Below are 20,853 nucleotides of genomic sequence, written 5' to 3'. Positions count from 1 at the left end.
ATTTCATCGGACGTGTCAGCCAAAAGTTGAAATCTATTTGCAGTATTAGAGTTTTGCACGGTTCCTTGGCTTGGGAAAGCCCTATTGATTTTTGCGGCGTTGCCCATTTTCGTGCCCTGTGGGCTTAGTTTTCTTTTAATGTTTATGTAGCGATCCATGCCAGTCTGTATGGACGGACCTTGCTTTTTAGTTGAAGCTTCTGACGGTGCTGCGCTAGCTGCAGTTGATAAATTCGCTGAGACAGCAGGTAAAACGCTCGACTGTATTGGGCATGCCGACGAAACTGATGTTGTTGTTGTCATTGCATTTACAGTTGCTAATGACGTTACTGTGCTGGTAACCGTGGCCAGGCATGTGGGCAGTTGGGGTGAGGCAGGGCCAGGAAGAGGGGAAATGCATTTGTCGCTTACCCCGCTTTGCGTCGTCGCTGACATATATGGAGAAAGAGAGCGCGCCCTTTCGTTAAGAATAGGCTTGAGTTCGTTGGAAGGTGTTGGGGTTAACGATCGCGGTTGATCGACTACTGCAGAAGCTTTTGTTGTTGGTGCTTCTGCTGTCGATACGAAAGAAAAGTATGCATTGCTCTTTTGCAGAGAGAGCCGGCGCTCCGCAGAGAGAGAGATTCTCCGTAATATCTTTGGTCCGATTTGCGTTGGCGATGCCTATCGCATTAGATGGAACCACGAGCTGTATGAGCTGTACGGGGATGTTGATGTAGTCAGTCGAGTTAAAATTCACAGACTCCGCTGGCTGGGTCACATCGCCCGTATGGAAGAAGACGCTCCGGCCCGTAAGGTATTTGATGCGGTAATTGTCGGGAAACGGAGGAGAGGACGACCCCGGATGCGTTGGCAAGACCAGGTGATGGAAGCCCTGTCTACATCCGGTGCTGCCAACTGGAGAAGGCGCGCCCAGGACAGGGATGCGTGGAGGCAAATCGTGCAACAGGCTGTGACCCGTCAAGGGTTGTGATGGCCAATTATTATTATTATCTCGTTGGGAACGCGTCATCGAACAAAACGGGGCATATTTGACTTGAATCGCATTATTGTAACCAATTTTATGAACAATTGAAAATTCAATAAAAATACCGCAAGACTTTTTTGACAACCTAATATATAGAATTAATGCAAATTAATTGATAACGTCATTGTTTTTCATCACACGACTATGATTTTTTAGTATCAAGTTTTTTAACTAGCCTTGATTTATAAAAAAAAATTCTTGCTTTGGAGCTCTGTATTTGACTTACGCTAAACATGTCTGGCTTCATCAGAGCCGGAAATATTACTTTTGGACTCGTCTCCAAAAAGCTAAATTCTTGCACAAGTGGTCGTTGGCAAATTTAAGGCGAAGAATCTAAATACTACATTTAAGGGGTTATCCTACCCCTGACCTTTTAAAAAATTCATTTTTTTCAAAAATTTTTATATAATAGTAAAAAGTGTAAGGAATGTTGTCCGAAAATTTCAAGTCGATCGGAGGAAAACTGTAGAAATGGGGGAAATTTAAAGCGCCGTTTTTCCAGAGGGTTTCAAAGGGTTTGAAACTTTGAACGCGTTTTTCTCGAAACGACTTTTTCAAAGTCGGTAGTCAAATTTTCTCTAAAACTATTGCACCGATCGACTTCTCCTTTTGCACACTTCTTTTAGACATGTTTTTCTCGTATTTGAACGAAGGATTTTTTGTTTGGTCAAATAGAACTTATTTTATAGGACGAAGTATGGTCAAAATGTATGCAAACAACGTAATTTTTTACAAAAAACGTTGTAAAAAATTTAATTTTTAATTTTTAAAAAAATCCTTCGTTCAAACACGAGTCAGACACATACACTTAAAGAAAAATTTTGAATTTTTGATTTCAGATGAAAATTGGCGGAGAAAATTTGACTACCGCCAGGGCACTATTTTTGATGGGGCCAACTTTCAGGCATTCTCACTCGCTCATTTTTTAATATTTTCTTTTCAAAAATTTACAGATTATAGTTGAAGCATTATACAATCGACTCTCGTTAATTCAAACCTGCGATAATTCGAACCTCTCTATAATTCAAAGTTATCACGAGGTCCCTACGAAATCTCTTTATATTTCGAACTAAATCAATACATTTTCATACACTTGGTAATTCGAACGAAAAAATCATTGATATTTAACAAAACCACGCGTTAATTCGAACTCATCAGCGTCTAACACTCGACAATTCAAAGTTGCAGAGAAAAAAATTTTGCGACAAGTTCAAACTTGCCTTTGTTTTTGTTTTGATTATGTAGTTTTTGACGCACACACTTCTTACGAATTGGTTTGTGTAGTTATTCAGTTACTGTTACTCTTTCGTTGGTATGCATATTAAAAGTTAGTGTTAGCTATGAGCCCTAGAAAGTATAAAGAACCTTTGGCAGAGGTTTCAGTTAAGGAAGCAAGATCCTCATTTGATACCTTACAAAGCTTATGTCTACAAAACGAAAGTGATGAAAAAGTATTTCATGCACTTTTTCTCTTAAAAAAAGTTATTGAGCAGTGTGAGCAGCAGAATTGTGATTTAAAGCAAGCCAGTACAACAAAGTTCTTTCGAAAATTTCGAACCATTTGATATTTCAAACACTCGATAATTCGAAATATTTCAAGAGTCCCTCGAGTTTCGAAATAACGAGAGTCGACTGTATATTCATATTCAATAAACAAAAATTGTAAGAATATCCCAGGAGCTTTGAAAAAAATTCACGAAAATAGGCCTTTTTTTGGGCCTCCAGGGTAGGATAACCCCTTAAGCATGGCTGCGGTAGTTTCACGGTATTGGCCTGTATGTCGGCAGCTGGCGTCGGAAGACTGCACTTTATAAAGTCTACGATTTACAAGGTTCACTATCTTAAAATTTTGAAAGCCAATTTTTTTCAAAATGCGGTAGAAATTGGAAATCGGGAGGATTTTCGATTCTACCAAGACAATGACCCAAATAACAAATCGGATATTGTACAGTCTTGGCTGATTTGGAATTGCCTACATGTGATGGAACCCCCTGCCTAGGCACCAGACATAAACATAATACAAAAATTTCTGGGCAATTCCGTACCAAAATATCAGAAAAAGCCAGTTTTTTAACAAATCTGCTCTAAAAAACGCTATGGTGACAGAGTGAGGAAAAATAGTCCTATTGGGGAGAAAAAAGCTGGTGGAATCGATGTCAAAACGGCTTAAAATGTTCATTGGCAACAATGGTGGCCAAAACAAGTATTAATTTTTCTTGGTTTTTTCATTTAAGTCAGTTAAAAAATATATTTTCTCAGCTGGTTGAAATAAGCTTATGCAGTATTTTAAGCAGCATTTTTGTTTAAAAATTTTTATTAAATATTTAAAAAATGCTAAAAAAAAAAAAAATGTTTTCAAAAATTTTAAGTTAAAGGCTCACACTACAAATCCCCATTTGAATTTTTATATTAGCTCTCAAGGTTTGCTAGATATACATATGGCTTTAAAGTTTTTTTTGCGGTGCTGGTTGAAATAAGCTGCGAGCCACTGTACATATGTAAATGTGAAAAGGTAAACCAACCTCTTACTGACAGCAGAATATAACAAAAATTTTTAACAGTAAAATCTTAAATTGTTGTTATTATCGGTTCCATTTCTTTTCTAATTTTAAGGAAATTTGGGCACAGATTTTTTAGTTGAGTGATAAGTCATAAACATTTTCTTAAGGTTGTTTGAAATCCACCAAGTTTAATAAAACGTTTTGCACATGAAAATACATATGTACAAATACGTATGTAACATTGTGATGATATACATTAATATCAATATTGGAGTTCATTCTTACCAACAGATGAAAGGGACTGATTCTCATTTTGTTTTCCAACTAAAACGCTTCCCGTTGCATTCGGTGGTTGTAATAATGATTGGGCAGCGGATTGCAGCTGCGATAATTGTTGGGTTTGACCTTGAGATTGCATATTTGGTAAATAGTTGTCAAACTACATTTACATCCAACGATGACAAAAAGTCTAAAATCAATAAGCTTCCCTTAGCAAGAGAGATTTTTAAGTTATTTACATGATTAGACCTTTTGCTTTTATACGAAATCTAAAATAAAAATATATATTAATAAAATGTAATATAAACAACAAAACCTTAAATGTACTTTTATAAAGCATTCACTCAGCTGTTTTGATTAGGGTAATATCAATTTTATTTCAAACTAAGTCTTACCATTTTTTTCATTCAAAAAATCAACATTGTGGAATAACAAATCGAAACCTATTTACTTATACCCTATTCGTACCGAGACATATCACCGTTTATGTGGTATGAGTATTAATGCACTCTAACATATCTTTACATTATACAGGATTTCAACAAAACACCTTTTGCCATTTAGATGGCAGACAAGTAAGGCAAAAAAACAATTTTTTGTTGATATTAGTAAATCTAATATATATGATTAGCCACGGACTGCACGTTATCAGGATGTTTTCTTGTAAATATATGTCTTAAATACAAATATTATATTTTTTTGCGGTTTTATAGCTACATTTGTCTCAGTTTCAAAGCTATTTCGCTAAAAACTTAGCAAAACACTATTAGAAATTTCGGGTTGCACTTTTGTGTGATACTAACAACATTTTACATTAAAGAAATATTTTATAAATTATTCACATCAAGCAAGCAATTTCTTAAAAATCTTTGACATAGAAACATAATAACAAACTGTAATTTGAAGAATACATTTGAGATGAGGGTTAGATCAAAAAGTGGATAATAAAGCCACAAAATGCAAATGATTTTATCTCGCGTCCACTTACAGTGGTGGCCGTAAGTATTTTGTCAAAATAAAAGTGAAATATACTCGAAACCTGAACTTGCTTCTTTTAACTTTTGGTATCAATGGAAAGGTAATTCAAATGCCGTTTGAATGATACCATACTTTTCTCAACTCATTCGATATTTATTGAAAAGGGCAATTAAAAAAAAAGTAAAAAAAAAACTTTTTCCCTCGGCTTCAAAACTAAAATTTTTGGATGCAAAAAGTTTCTTTAATCAAAAATAATAGGAACTGCAAAAAGAATTTTTCAAAAATAATTTTTCTTTTATTTTTTATGATTTTTTGAAGGTGACAATGTCGGAAAAAATTTGTATGGAAAAGAGAAAAATATGGCTGAAATACGTATTTCTAGTCTAGACAAAATACTTATGGCCACCATTGTACGTAAAACATTGTGATTGTATATTTACAAAGCAAAAAAACCAGGGACCGTAAATAATGATTATTGTCGCTATTTTCAAATGAATAAATCAATCACTTCCAATCAACATAGAACAAGCATGACTAGCACGTTTTTATCCTTTAAGGATACACTATGAATATCCTTGATGATTTTTAATTTTTATATTTATTCTTCTATTGTTAAACATTATGTTTGAGCAAAAAAAATAAAAATCACAAATAATCATTATTTTTGAGCAAAAAAAATAAAACTCAAAAATAATGATTTTTTGTGATTTTTATTTTTTTCGCTCAAAATAAAACTCACCAAGCAACAACTTTTGATCCTTTAAGGATATTGCCAATATTGTCCTATGTCCTTATAAAGGGACCCTAGACCAACAATTGACAACAACCGCTTATTAATTTTATTTATTGACATATTTTAATTTGATAATAAAAAGAAGTTCTGATAAAAGTGATGTGTCGGCCGAATACCGAATACCAAAAAAGTGGCCAAATAGGCCGAATACCGAATACTAGCCGAATATTCGTGAAATTTCTAGTTTCGATATGGGTCGCAAGCAAAATTTTGTTCTCCGCAATTTTTTTAATTTCCACGCGGGAAATAGTGTTTCGGAGTGCAAAATTTGCAAATTTACGTTAGTTGTCGAGTACGTGTCCAACATGAAGCGGCATATGCAAACTAAGCATAAATCGGAGAATGAAGCTGAGATAGATAACATTCAGGAAGACGAAGCTGCCGAAAAAAAAATTAAATTTGCAATAGCAATGGGCAAAAATGAAGTGCAGGATGCGTGCATCGATTTGGTGACGCAGGAAAAGCTTCCGTTGGCTATTTTTGATTCGGAGTGCTTCAAAACGCTATCGTCTCAAATATTTTCTGCACTGGATATGCCGGCTGTTTCGTCCAGAAACATAATGGGCATGGTGGAGGAAAAATATAATGACATTAAAAACAGCATAATGGCCAGTCTCAAGGACAAAATGCTTAGCTTAAAAATGGACACAGCCACCCGGTGTAATCGTGGGATCTTGTGAGTAAATGTGCAATATATTCACGACACTGGTATTGCGATAAGGACCTTGGGCCTTATTGAGTTAAAGATGTCGCGCTGATATAATGCAGTACTGGAGTGAGAAGGAATTTCAGTACCCGAATTTATATCAGCTTGCTAAGGTGGTGCTTGCGGTTCCAGCTACCCAAGTTAGCGTAGAGCGTGCCTTTTCTGCGCTTAAAATAATGCTAACCGACCAAAGGTGCAACTTGTCGAGCGAGTCGCTGTCAAAATTGTTATTCCTAAAATTAAATAAAAATACATAAATGCATAATAAATTGAAAATTAATGTACCTAATTGTTCTACTGGTTGATCATTATGATGATTATCATTATCATTATCATTATTATCATTGTTTTGGTAATTGTGTATATCTGCTGCTGCTGCTCTGTATGTAACAGTTGACCTTATATTAAATAATTGCAACAAACACAGCTAAAATACATTTTATTGTTGTTGTTGTCGTTGTCAATTGTTGCTCTAGGGTCCCTTTATAAGGACATAGGACAATATTGGTAATATCCTTAAAGGATCAAAAGTTGTTGCTTGTTGAGTTTTATTTTGAGCGAAAAAAATAAAAATCAAAAATAATCATTATTTTTGAGTTTTATTTTTTTTGCTCAAGCTTAATGATTATTTGTGATTTTTATTTTTTTGCTCAAAAATAATTATTAGTCTTGATTTAAAAAATTAAAAATCGATAATTAATCATTACAAAGTAATTTTTAAAATATTACTTATAATGATTACGGTCCCTGAAAAAAACACACTCTTAAAAATAACCTACTGGAATTTTCAGAAAAAATAAGTGTACCTATTATTTAGATCCTTGTTAAAATTTTTAATCTATGTAATTAAGTCTCGGAATAGTAGATCTTTTGAATAAGTTTCTCAGAATACAATTTCACAACATTGTGAATGTGACTCCGCTTAAATCTATATACATATCGACGCATTTCCGCGAATGTATCGTATGTAGAAAAATTAAATTTTACAGGAGAAGCTTTTTCTTTTTTTTGTATTTCGGTATTTTTGTGCGATTGCAGTATTTCCATGCAAATTTGAATGGACAAACGATAATTTCGCGCGCCCATTGTAACATACGATAAAATTAAAACTTAATTTTTATCGGAACTATAGGGCTTTCAGTTATAATATTTCACAGGGAAGTGGGACATTACGTGCCTAACAATTTTGCATTAAAATCTCAATTTCAAAAAAAGCGACATACGATACAGTCGCGGAAATGCGTTGATATATGTGACGAGGATTCGTTCTCCGAGTCTTCAACTGGTCTTTCGGCGAAACGTTTTTCGGCTCGTGGCATGATAATGGAATTTTACAACCAGACCAGACTGAATTTTACAACTCCAGTCGGTCCCTTTTCAATTCCTCTTCACCCACCGATACACACGCACAGTGTGGTGACCCAGCGGGAAAAAAGATGTGGAAAATATGCTATTTTTCAGTGGTTTCCCAGCGGGAAAAAAGATGTGGAAAATATGCTATTTTTCAGTGGTTTCTTCATACAAGCGGAAGGGCAAAAACCTCCTTCACCCCTTACATTTTTGCCGTCTCTCCTTTCAAAATACACGGGGGTGACACACAAAAGGAAGGGGTAAAGGAGGTTTGCAGGCCAAAAACCTGTGGATGCTCTGGCTGCTGAAAGCAGGGCAAAATCCAGTGGACCTACGGCTGCTGATTGCAGGGCAAAATCCACTGGACCTACGGCTGCTGAATGCAGGCCAAAATCCACTGGGTTTTGGCCTTCCCGCTTTACAGAATTTCCACATGTAAAAAACAATACTTTTTAATTTGGTATATGCATTTATTAATCTATATACAGTCCAAGGACCTTTGTCATAAGTATTTTTGTATATTATATTTTTTGCCTCAGTGAACGATGAACGCAGATCATCTTGATATTGGCGAAGACTGTAATTGTCGTTTCTGAGTGACTCTGAAAATAAAAACCATAATATATTAATATATAACATATTAATACAAATCAAAAAATATTTAAAAAGTATTGGGAAAAATAGAGAAATTTAGAAAAACAAGTATACTTACCATACAGTACGTTGGAGAAATTATTATATGAATTTAAAAAAAATGTAATTACATAGTAACAAGCATGGCTATTGAAATTTATTAAAAATGTAGTGAGTACTTACAAATGCTTCTGGATTGGCTTCGGCATCGGAGTCCAAGTGGCCGAGTTCTTCAAATGACGAAATCGAAATGTCCGCTTGCGCACGTTCAGATTTGCCATTAATATTGACATATGGGCCAGAATCTTTGATGTCGAATCTATTACAAATTTTATGAAAAGAAACATTTGTTTGTTCTTGTGAAATTGAAAATAAATTTAAATAAAAAACTTACTTACTTACTTGACAACCGCCTCTGGCGGCTAATATTTAGTTTTCGTAAAAATGCTTATGTTCACCATATCCGTAACGCTGAAATAAGGATATACAAACAAAAATATTTATGTTATAACTTACCTTTATCTTGTTTTTTAGAATAAACTTAACTTTTTTTCACTTTTGACACATTTTGCACGACATTTTATACTGATGTGACCGTGCATATTCTGAAGAAAGACAACAATTAGTCACAACTTCGTTGTAACTTAAGGTCATATTCAGAAACCCACCCCATTTAGCGGTCCGAAATTTTCTACTCCTACCCCTACGCCTGCTAAAAGAAGCAGGTTTTCAAGTACTCTAAAAACCTCCTTCCCACTTTCCCGCTGGGGAGCTATGACGAACACTATCTGTATCACTCATGCCCATGACCAAACTGCGTTGACAGAATTATATATCTGCCTCGCACGAAAGAATGGAGAAAAAGTAAGAAATAAAACAAGTGTGTACCAACAAATAATCGTTAATATTTGAACATTTAAATAATCTGCGAAACGGCCTTCCTGGTCTATCTCACGTCCTCGTGCATTTACAATTTAAAGGTTTTACAAGATTTATTTTTCTATAAAAATTTAAGTTCAAGCGAGATTCACAAAAGTACATTTTTTTTCTTCTTAAATCCAAATCGAACAAAATTATTTCAAAGTTATCTCTTATTCTTCTTATTTCTTGCTCTTGTACAACGTTTGCCATAAGATCCAGATTACCACCAACTTAAATTCATACAATTAATGCAAACAATTAAAATTATTCAGCCTTTTCTTTCATAAGGCGATCATATTCTTCATTTCATTTAGAAAAATCAATGCCAACAACTAGCACACAGTCATTCACAAAATAAACTGGCCAGTCAATAAACAACTTCATTTAGCCCACAGCTTATATCCAGAAAAATGGGCCATCACAAATAGTTCGCAGTTTAGTTTATAAGCCGGCCGAATAACAGATGTCCGATCATTACCAAAATTTCAGCCTTACTGCAGCAAATGGCGAACCATATCGGCTGCCACTCGGGTGCCCAACTCTACAGAAAGTCATGAAACATGGAACTGATCCGGACGTTTACAATGTCTTTATTATATTTCAAGGTCACAGACCTCACCGGCTTGAGCTATGGCATCTTCATCACTGCCTTCATCATTTAGTTTGTTGATTTCTTTATCATCACACTCATCATCCAACTCTGTGGTAATCCCCTTCTCAGGCATACGTCTCAAAAATTCGTGAGAATATTTATATGTTTTATTATTATTTCGGTCACTAAAAACGGTCCCTTTGTGTCTTACAATAGTAGCCTCATCTTTATTAAATCTAGCCTTATCGTAAGTGGCATTCTTTTCCATGTTTTGCCTGGCCATTTCTATAACTTTGTCGACATCAACATGGTTCTCTCTGGTCATTCTATTGGGCGTACAATTAAGAGCCAGTTGAATTTCACATAAAGCATTCTGCCACGTCCCCTGACCCGTTTCAACCACCGTTAACATGGACTTTAGAGTACACATAACTAGTTCTAGTTGGCCATTGGCTAGCACCCGTGGCGGTCAATTGCAAATCTATCTTTTAAACAGAGCAGAAATCACGGAACGCTGTGCTAGAAAAAACTACGTCCCTAATCTGCGATCAGACGGGAAGGGACGACGAACAGTGATATTACTGATCTTAATGCTTTAATACAACTCTCAGTGTCTAGCCTCACTGAATGGGACAAAAAAACAAACTTGGTGAAGGCGTCTATTGACACAATTATGTACTCCTTCTGATCATTTTTACCACTAAGCTTCCCTGTGATGTCGATGTGGACTGTATGCCACGGGATGTCAACCTTCGGTATGGGATGCAATTCGGCTTGTACCCTACCAGATGGAGGGTTTGACAATCTGCATGTAATACAGTTGTCGACAAATTTGCGAACGTACTTGGACATCTTACCAAACCAATAGTATTCGTACATTTTGTCAAGGATTTTCTCCCGACCAAGGTGCATAATAGACTCGTGCACATTATTTACGGCTGATCACCTAAACGACTTTAGGATGATAAAGAGACAACGAGTTTTCCCATTTCTTTGAATTTTTCTATGCAGTATTTTTGCCCTTAATTCGTAAGTTTTAGCCAAATCTACAGAAATATCATCGTTACGCAATTAAAAAACAAAAGATGACGTTTCTTCGTCTCGTTGCTGCTAAGCGAACAACTTATTGTCAGTAATCTCTGTCAAATATATATGTTTTTCCACTGCACCTTTTTTTTTTGGTGCGACCTTTTGATATGGGATTTCGGGACAGAAAATCTACGTTAGCCATTCGTTCGCCTGGCCTATACTGAATTTCTTACCCAAAAGATCTCATGTACGACCACCACCTATGGACTCTCGTTCTGCTCTTGGCTTGTGTTCGATTTTGTGCAACAAAATTGCGGCATAGCCATCAGCACTCGCATCTGTATGAAGCTCAATAGGATATTGTGGATCGAAGATAGTAAGAACAGGTTCACTAGTCAGGATAGAAATTACTTTCTCTTTGAAGTTAGAGCATAGAGGGGTCTTAGTAACTGTGAAAACTTGGGTACGAACTGACAAAAATACGAGACCAGTCCAATAAATTGTCTCAGTTGAGTCACAGATTGCGGGGGTGGTAAATCTATAAGAACTTTTATTTTTCTAGGATTCGGTCAAATTTCACTTGCTCTAACTTCGAAGTCAAAATATTCGACACAAGATTTAACAAAGGAACATTTTTTTTATGTTAAAAAAACAATACTGCTTCGGCGAGTGCTTGTAAAGTAATTTGTAGTCTGTCGAAAGCTTCCTCCTTTGTGCGTGCAACTATCATTACATAGTCCATCTAAATAATGGCATATGTATAAGTCATATATATATCTGATATGTTAAAACAAGGAATAATAAGACATTCGAACAGACCGTACAACAGTCCCTTATGGGTTGTCCAAAAGAAATTGGATAAATTAAATCAACCGAAATGGCGACTCGTTGTCGACTACAGAAAATTAAACTCGCAAACAATCGAAGATCATTATCCTATTCCTAATATAGATGAGATATTTCTTCCTTAGACTTAGCAAAGGGTTTCTATCAAATTGAAATGAGCGAGAGCGATATCCAAAAGACGGCATTTTCAACTGCTAGCGGACACTACGAATTCTTGCGCATGCCATTCGGCCTTCGAAATGCTCCCGCAACCTTTCAACAGCTTATGAACCATTTACTCAGAAACTATATAGACCATTTTTGAATTGTATACATGGACGATATTCTTATCTTTTCGAAAACAATCGAAGAACATATTGAGCATCTTACCAAAATACTAAATTGCTTGGAGAATGAAAACTTAAAGCTTCAAATTGACAAATGTGAGTTTGCCAAGTGCGAAATAGAGTTTTTAGGTCTGAAACCCAGCAAAAAAAAAGTTGAGGCAATCGATAGGATTAAATTGCCAACAACGCAAAAACAAATAAAAAGTTTTCTGGGCATGACTAGCTACTTAAGGCGATACATAAAAGACTACTCTAAAATTGCAAAACATTTAATAAAATATCTGAAAAAAAAATTCTAAAATTAATTCAAATGATTTAGACTTTATAGAATCTTTCGAAAAGCTAAAAGTCTTAATTAAAAGCGAACCAGTTGTAGCCTACCCTGACTTACAAAAACAGTTTACACTAATTACAGACGCTAACAACCATGCCTTGGGAGCGGTGCTAATGCAGGATACCAAAGTAATATGTTATGCCAGCCGCACTTTAAAAACTCACGAACTGAACTATAGCACGATTGAAAAGGAACTTCTAGCTATTTTCTGGGGCGTCAAACATTTTCATTATTATTTATATGGGAGAAAGTTTTTAATAAAAACCGACCACCGCCCACTAGTATGGCTAAACATCTTAAAAGAACCCAATTTAAAGCTACAGAGATGGAAAATTCAACTAAACGAATATGATTTCGATATGGCCTTCATAAAAGGAAAAGAAAATGCTCTAGCGGACGGACTTAGTAGGATATGCACTGATAATAATTTGTTAGATTGTCCCGAAGTAAATAGAAGTGATCTAATCCAGCTGAATGAAGCTTGTATTTTGGTGAACGAAATCGACAATACAATGCAAACCGTCGAAACAATTGACGAACTAAACAATGACTTTTCGTTAGACCTAATAAACCTTTTTTCAAATCAATCTACTAATTGTGAAACCATCCATAGTGCTCAATCCGATAACTTAAACTATATAAAAAATACAGATAATGCGTTAAACATATATGTAAGACTGGGTTATACCAGCAGGTTTATTAAATGAAAGATTTATCAAAATTAACAAAATAAGGTTTACAGGACTGACAAGAATTCCTCGACCCTTGACAACTTAATTGATGCAACCAACACGACAGCTCGATCAACACTGCCCTCGCTTCTTCACTTCGCTCTCAGGGAATGCTCTCTTCGCCGTCACGCTGCCCATACTGCTTTACATTCGGCCATCCTGATTAGTCTTCTGTCCCAGATGACTCACACTCCTCGTCGGTCTGAGTTGCATATGCCCACAGCTTCATGTGATCTTCACTTGTACAAGTCTTCATCGGACCTTCGACCTGAGCCGTCTTACGAACGTCATAGCGCCCAGTTCGCTTTACTTTTATTATCTCGTATGGGCCCAAAAACTCGCTTGCCAGTTTTCTTCCAGCGACAAATTGCGTCCGACGGATTGCAACCAAGTCACCCAAACGATACTCGGGAGGATTCTTACACTTCTTATCGTGCTGCCTTTTGTACGATTCTTGTGCGCGCTGAATATTACATTTTGCCTCTTGTCTTATCCGCAGTCTTTCCTCATCAAAATGTTCGTACATCTCCTGCTCCAACATTCTATTAATGCTTTCCAGGTTACTGCTTTTCATGTTTATACCAAACATCAATTCAAACGGAGTTTTCTTCGACGAAGCATGCACATGCGAATTAACGGCTTTTTGCACATTTGGTACCCATTTGAACCACTTTGATGGATCGTCGGCTGACATTTTGGATATGATTGACAACACTGTACGGTTGACTCTTTCGACTTGGCCGTTTCCTCTTGGCACTCCAGTTGTGCTCCACACATGCTCAATACAATTATCCTTTACGTAGTTCTCAAATAAACCAGCTGTAAATGCCGAACCTCGATCTGACACAATCCTCATTGGCGCCCCGAATACTGCCGACCACATATCCAATTTGCTTATAGTTTCCTCACAGCTTGTTGATTTGGTCGGATACAGCCATATGAATTTTGTAAAAGCATCAACAATCGCTAAAATATGTTTGTATTGTTTTGTAGTGGCATCCATTGGGCCCAAATGGTCAATATGGAGTGTGTGTAGCGGCTGATCTCCCTTTTCGACGAGATGTAACTGTCCTTCTTTTTTACCGAGTTTTTTATTAAACATTATACATTTTATACAGCCACTTATGGCTTGCGAAACTTTCCTCTCTAGATGTGCAATCCAAAAATGCTGCCTAATATTGTGACATTTTTTTTGAGCACCAAAATGTCCGGCATTATGAGCCTCAACAATTATTTCCTTTTCCATTTGCCGTGGAACAACCAATAAATCATTGCCTTCTTCTAGCTTATAGACGAGCCCGCCTTTTAGTTTGTATGATCCATATGGACGGTCAACAAGTATTTCTGAGATAGCTCTTATCATTTCGTCTTTCTCCTGCGCTTTTTTCAACTTAGCCGTCATCTCTGTCGACACCAACATAATCTGGCACGGATAGCGACTTAGAAAATCGACGTGTTTAAGTCTATTTCCCGGTCGATACTCGATTTGAAACTCAAAATCCTGCATATATACGATCCATTGTTGAACTTCACGAGGAACATCTTGCTTGTTAAGCGTTTGACTAAACGCTGCACAATCTGTCACCAGCTTAAATGGTTTTCCCAGTAAATAGCGTCGAAATTTTTTTATGGCTAGATAAGCTGCTTTCGCCTCTAATATGTAACTATGTTTACGTGACTCTGATTCAGTCGTTTTCTCACTCCAATATAATACTGGATGGAGCTCTTCTTCGGACCACTGCAACAAGGCTGCCCCAAAACCATCTTTTGATGCATCTGTATGCAATTCGCTTTTAGCTTCTCTATTGTATAATTTTAGCACGGGCTCTGCTGTCAATGCCTTCTTTAGCTCTTGAAAAGCCGCCAATTCTGCTGACTCCATCCGGAAGGTTGTATCTTTCTTTAACAAGTTTGTCAACGGCCGGGCAATTAACGAATAATCTTTAATGAACTTCCGAAAAAAGCCTGTTAATCCCAAAAAGGCCTGAACAGCTCGCACATTTTTGGGCACAGGAAACTTATTAACAGCATCTGTTTTCTCCTGACCAGGACCAACACATCCTCCAGAAATTTTATGGCCTAGAAACGATATAGATGGCTGTAAAAAATGGCATTTCTTCCATTTAATTTTTAAACCGTGCAACGAAGCCGTCTTCAATACCATCTTCATCTTCTTTAAACATTCGTCTGCTGTTTCCGCGTGAATTATTATATCATCCGTGTATAGGTCCAAAACATTTTGCTTCCTTAAATCTTCAAAAATGTGATTTACATATCGTATAAACAAGGGTGGTGAATTCCGAAATCCAAATGGGGCTTTGTTGAATTCAAAAAGCCCATTCTTTGTAACGAACGCAGTGAACTTTTTACTCTCTTCCTCTATGGCTACATGAAAAAAACCATTCTCCAGATCCATGACTGAAAAGAACTTGGCCTTCTGCAATTTCTCCAGCACGTCATCCATTACCGGTACGGGAAAACAATCTTTCAAAACCATTGAGTTTAGCTTTCGATAATCAACACAAATTCGTCTTGAGCCATCCTTTTTGTTTACCAGCACCAAGCGACTGGCAAAGTGAGATGACGACTCTCTAATAATTCCTTCGCGAAGCCAAATTTGAATTTGCCGGTCAACTTCTTCTTCCTCCTCAATAGCCAGTCGGCTAGGAGCTTGACGAAATGGAATAATTTCACCATCTGGTATTATCTTCAGCAGCACAGGAGACTCAATCACCGGCTTCACAGGATCATATTGGTCAATCAACGATTTTACTTCATGTAGATACTGCTACGGAACATCAATATCAATGTGTGATTGAACAATATTGTATATACTTATCTGATTAGGCGCATTAGCTTTCCCACCGGTAGGGCAGGAAAACTGATATCCATCTTGCGAAGAAGTAAAAGTAAATTTGCTTGTGAAATCGTATCCCAAAAGCGCCTCATACGCCATCTGATTGTCTGCTACTACGACAACTGGATGAGAAACCTGTGATGCGTCTATCTTTATCTCAGCTACGAAACGACCAATGATATTGTTCCTCAAGCCTCGTAACTGCAATTCACATTTTTCCAACTGCACGCTGCTGACCTTTTTGAATACGTTCTCTTTGACAATAGTCAAATCCGCTCCTGTGTCTATCAAGCAGTCCACTTCAATTCCGTTTAATATGACTCGTTTTAGACGCTTACTGTCGTGCACCAATCCCACATTCACAGATGTTCCAGGACAATTCCTTGCAATATGTCCACCTTTTTGGCAACGAAAACATTTTGTTTCTTCTTTACAAGATCTGCGCAAATGCTCTGAGGACCCACAGTTATAGCATCGATTTTTCTTTTCTTTATCCTCTTGTCCCGCATTAAACTTTTTTTCTTCTCTTTGCCACTTATTAGCTTCTGACGCTCGCTCATAAATTCCATACTGATTTTCCAGCTCCTTAAACGACGAACATCCATACAAACTGAACTTAAAATCAGTTTTCAATTTTAGACCGTCTACTATATAGCGAATTACTGAACTGGAGTCAACTGCGCCCGCCGTGGCAATCTTCCTCATTTGGAGCACATAGTCTTTGAAGCTTTCTTCTTTTTCTTTTTTCCGCAAACGCAACTTTGCATGTATATCCGCACTACACACAGAAGACTCACTGTCAAATTCCTCTTCCAATAATTTCCGCAACTCAGAATAATTGGATGCGGTTGTCGTCTCAAGAAAAAGTTTTGCAGTTTTTGTAACCTTCGATAGGGCTTGTACAAATTTCTGTGGATCACTTAGTCCATACGCGTTGGCGTTTGTCTCAAAGCTCGTGAACCAATTTTTAACTGGAATTGTTATACCATCAAATTCCGGTATAATGCTCGCAAAATTTTCAACAGTAATTTTAGGTTCGTCTCGCTTAACTTCATCTGCTTGTATTTTTAACGACAACAATTGTATTATCTGCTGCAACATCTCATTATTTGCATTAATTTTTCCTGAATCCATTTTACTTTCATGCGTTACTGCTGCTAAAATTGTTCTTCTTTCTTTTTCTACTTTTTGATCTTTTGCCAACTTTGCTTGTGAAGACCTCAGATCGTATGTTTGTCTCGCTCTTTTCTCTATAGTTGTATCGGTCTTTTTTTCAACACTGGTTATTTTCGATCCTCTTTGTAGTTTTGTCGTCTGCGATCGTGTATCGTATATCTGTTTTGCTCTTACCACCGGGATCTTCTTATTATCAACTTCCTGCGGGATGCTTCGTGGCTCAGCTTTCCCTCTTTCGCTGGGCAGCAACGCTTTTTTGTGGCTCATGAAATTCTTTAACTTTACTTTGTTAATATTTTGGCTTGGACGAGCCCCCAAATGTAAGACTGGGTTATACCAGCAGGTTTATTAAATGAAAGATTTATCAAAATGAACAAAATAAGGTTTACAGGACTGACAAGAATTCCTCGACGCTTGACAACTTAATTGATGCAACCAACACGACAGCTCGATCAACACTGCCCTCGCTTCTTCACTTCGCTCTCAGGGAATGCTCTCTTCGCCGTCACGCTGCCCATACTGCTTTACATATAGGGGAGAAGTGGGGGTTGTGGGCATGGGTCGGTTGTGGGCACCCCTACGTATATCTTCACAAAATGAAGATTGAATTTTTTTGGTAATGTCATTCGCAAGCAATTACCCTATGTATGATTTGTGCCAAATATCAAAGTAAACGAACGCGTTTGCTTTTTGAAATTAACGAATTGGTTTTTCTTGTGCTTGGAAAAGGTGGTGAAACTTTATTCAAAGATTTTCAATAGTGTATCAATTAAAGTGAATCGATTAAAAAGGTAAGTGTAATGCATTTTTATTTAGTCAAAGCAATATACTAAATGGAAAAATATCGATTTGAACCAAAAAATTTATGCAAACACATTTTTTAATTACTTCTTAAAATGCCTGCGAAAGTTGGTTGTGGGCACCAAAATTGGGTGGATTGTGGGCACCCGTTTTTTTTTGGCAAATTTTTTTATTACCTACAATTTCTTGTAAAATTGTTTTCAAAATTTGTTTGGAACCCTCTAGAACATTCTTGTAGAAATCTTAGGCTCTTGGAAAAGGATCCTCTCCCGCTGAGAGGGATTATCACTAAGATTTTCACACTTTATTCTTCATTTTTCGGCTTCCAGAATATTCGTAAGATATAGATTATCACTAAGAATTCCACGCTTTATTCTTTATATTTCGGCTTTCAGAATAATCGTGAAATAAATAAATTGTCATTTTGTTGATATTGGTTGCGGTTTTTTTTTCCATATTATTTCATTTGCAGCATTTTTCCCAGGGTGCCCACAACCCCCCCAAAAAAAATGTAGCTAAAAATTACGATTTTACAAAAGTCCATATGAAATTTTTTCGCATGACAAAGTCAAGTATGTTTCTTCATAACTAGTTAGCTTAGGTCTCTAGCTTTACACAGATACCCATATGTCCAAATAATATGCACTAGTTCGGTAATTATAAGCCAAAAACAAAACTATGCCCACAACCCCCACATCTCCCCTACTAAAAGTATCGCAAAAGGAATCGCGAGCCACCAAAATCTTGTATAAACGAAAAATAAGGCACATTATAGAAACAGTAGGAAATAAGTCCACCATTTTAGAATTAATGCAGGAAATCTTACCAGATAAAGGCCTAGTAGCCATTTATTGCGAAGACGTTAGTTTGTACGTGAAATTCCAGGAATGTTACAGACAATACTTTGCATGCAACGAAAACTTAAAACTAATAAGTTCGTTGATTTTGCTAAAAGATGTAACAGATAAAGAACAAATTTTAAAAATTATAAATGAAGAACACTTAAAAAACAATCATAGAGGTATTAACGAAATCTTTGCCGAAATAAAAAAAATGTATTACTATCCGAAACTTCAGAAAGAAATTCAGAAATATGTTAATAATTGTAAAATTTGTAACTTGGCCAAAGGTTTTAAAAAATTTTTTTTTTAATTTTTTTCTGAATGACAAATATGTCGAGAACATTGTGTAAAAATTTTGAGTCAATTAAAGTCAAACTAACGGAGTTACAGCGTTTTAAAGAACCGTATTTGGACGTATTTTCCCTTATAAAAATACTTTGAATCGATTTTGCCGAAGACGTTATTTTGAAAGTCGGTGAACATCAGAACTCAAAATCTACTGAACCGATCCTTTTCTAATTTTTAACACAAATTCTCAACATAAATACGCAGGTAATCAGGAAGAGTTTTTTTTTTAATTTTTAATTTTTTTCTATTTTTAAAAAATAAATTAACAGCGATTTTTAAAGCTAAAATCGCACTTTTCACTTTCAAGTGCTCCCAAAAATAAACAAAAAATAAATTAAAAAAACTCTTCCTGATTACCTCGGGAAATTCATTATCTTTACAACACATATCACATTTTATTTTTAAGATGATCCGTTAACGCCCTATGATGTTCACCGCAAAACAACTTTTTCTTTGGGCACTTCGGAAGATTAACCGCCACAGGCTTATTTCTTAATATTTTTTAATAATTTTTTTTCTAATACTCTTCAAAAGTTAAATAATAACATGTAATTAAGCTCAATAAAATAAACTGACTCATTTTGCCGCAAAAAAAATCAAACATAGCCCTTTTTTTGGCCTTTAAAACCTAGTACAAAACTATCATCAAGATGGAAACTACCTAATATCAAATGAAGACGCAAACGCAAAAATATACAAAGACCAAGTCAAAAGAAAATATACATTCCAAAATTAAAATAAGTTTATAAGAGTTATACATGTAATTACAATTTATAAATTTCTACAATTAAGATTGCAGAAACTTGTCGTGGGGGAGTCACATATCCAATTATAACTATTTGTATACCCTTAATTGTAACCTACATGTATGAGCTTAGCCTAAGAATAAAGATAAAGAAAGACATTACAATTAAAGCTCGAATCTGGCAGTCGTGTACAGACCGCACAAGCAACAGCTCGCTTTAAATAAAACATCTCTTTGAAACGATTTAAATGAGATTTCATTATCGGAATTTTGCGGAACCTAACTAGCAATTAGAATTGTAACAACGACTCGATCGAAACCGGCAATTAAAATTGGCTAAGAACGCCTTTTTACCCAAGTCGATACGCTCGAGAAAGTCAACTGACGGTGTCGCGTATGAATGGGCCAAGCCGCGATCTAACTATATAAGTGGCAACGGGTACTTGTCGGAAACAGTATTGGCATTAAGCTCCCGATGAACGACACAAAGACGGTCTGTACCACTTTTCTTACGGACAAGTAACATCGCACTCGCGAAAGAAGAGGAACTGGGTCTTATTATGTTTGCGTCCAACAGCTCTTGAATGGAATGTCTAACCTTTTCTTTTTCTTTCACACTCAATCGGTAAGGGCGCTTTTGAACCGTCTTATTTTGATCAATCAAGCGAATCTCTAGCTGTCCCGTAGTTATGTGGCTCTGTGGGATACCGTTTATGAACGAATTTGAATACCCCTGTAATATTGATAGCAGTTTATCTTTATCTTGTCCATGCAAATCGGTATCAACATCAGCCAGGTCAGGAGTGCATTCGGAGACTATGACATGTAATACAGACTGTTCGTTAAACATAGTAAGCGCGCTTGATGTAATTGTCACGCCGATGCCCTGGCTTAAAATTTCCCAAGCTATCAGAGCGTCGTATTTGATATGATTATCTAAAACTACGTGAAATAAGATTTCAAAAGAACGCTCACAAATTAAAACATTCGCCAATATCTGTAAAGTGCTAACAGAGTTGCCACCTATACCACTCAATAT

The 20,853-nt window shown here is 36.3% G+C and overlaps 1 protein-coding gene across 3 annotated transcripts in view; it reads right to left on the bottom strand.

The window, feature by feature from the left end:
* The window catches only part of LOC108101961 (UDP-N-acetylglucosamine--peptide N-acetylglucosaminyltransferase 110 kDa subunit), a 68,696-nt gene extending 64,486 nt beyond the window's left edge, over positions 1-4,210 (bottom strand). For 2 of the 3 annotated variants that reach the window (XM_043208436.1, XM_043208437.1), the window contains exons 1-2: positions 4,134-4,210; positions 3,813-4,075 (exon numbers count right to left, since the gene is read on the bottom strand). In XM_043208436.1, the coding sequence (XP_043064371.1) occupies positions 3,813-3,945 (133 nt within the window). In that variant the 5' untranslated portion in view covers positions 3,946-4,075; positions 4,134-4,210. The remainder of the gene's footprint in view (positions 1-3,812; positions 4,076-4,133) is intronic. The other variant, XM_043208434.1, reaches the window with a different exon arrangement.
* Between the last annotated feature and the right edge of the window lie 16,643 nt (positions 4,211-20,853).

The sequence above is a fragment of the Drosophila ficusphila genome, unplaced genomic scaffold (genome assembly GCF_018152265.1).
Source record: "Drosophila ficusphila isolate 14025-0441.05 unplaced genomic scaffold, ASM1815226v1 contig_47, whole genome shotgun sequence".
Lineage (NCBI taxonomy): Eukaryota > Metazoa > Arthropoda > Insecta > Diptera > Drosophilidae > Drosophila > Drosophila ficusphila.
The sequence above is the reverse complement of the archived record's forward strand: the minus strand, read 5'-3'. Positions and strand labels throughout refer to the sequence as shown.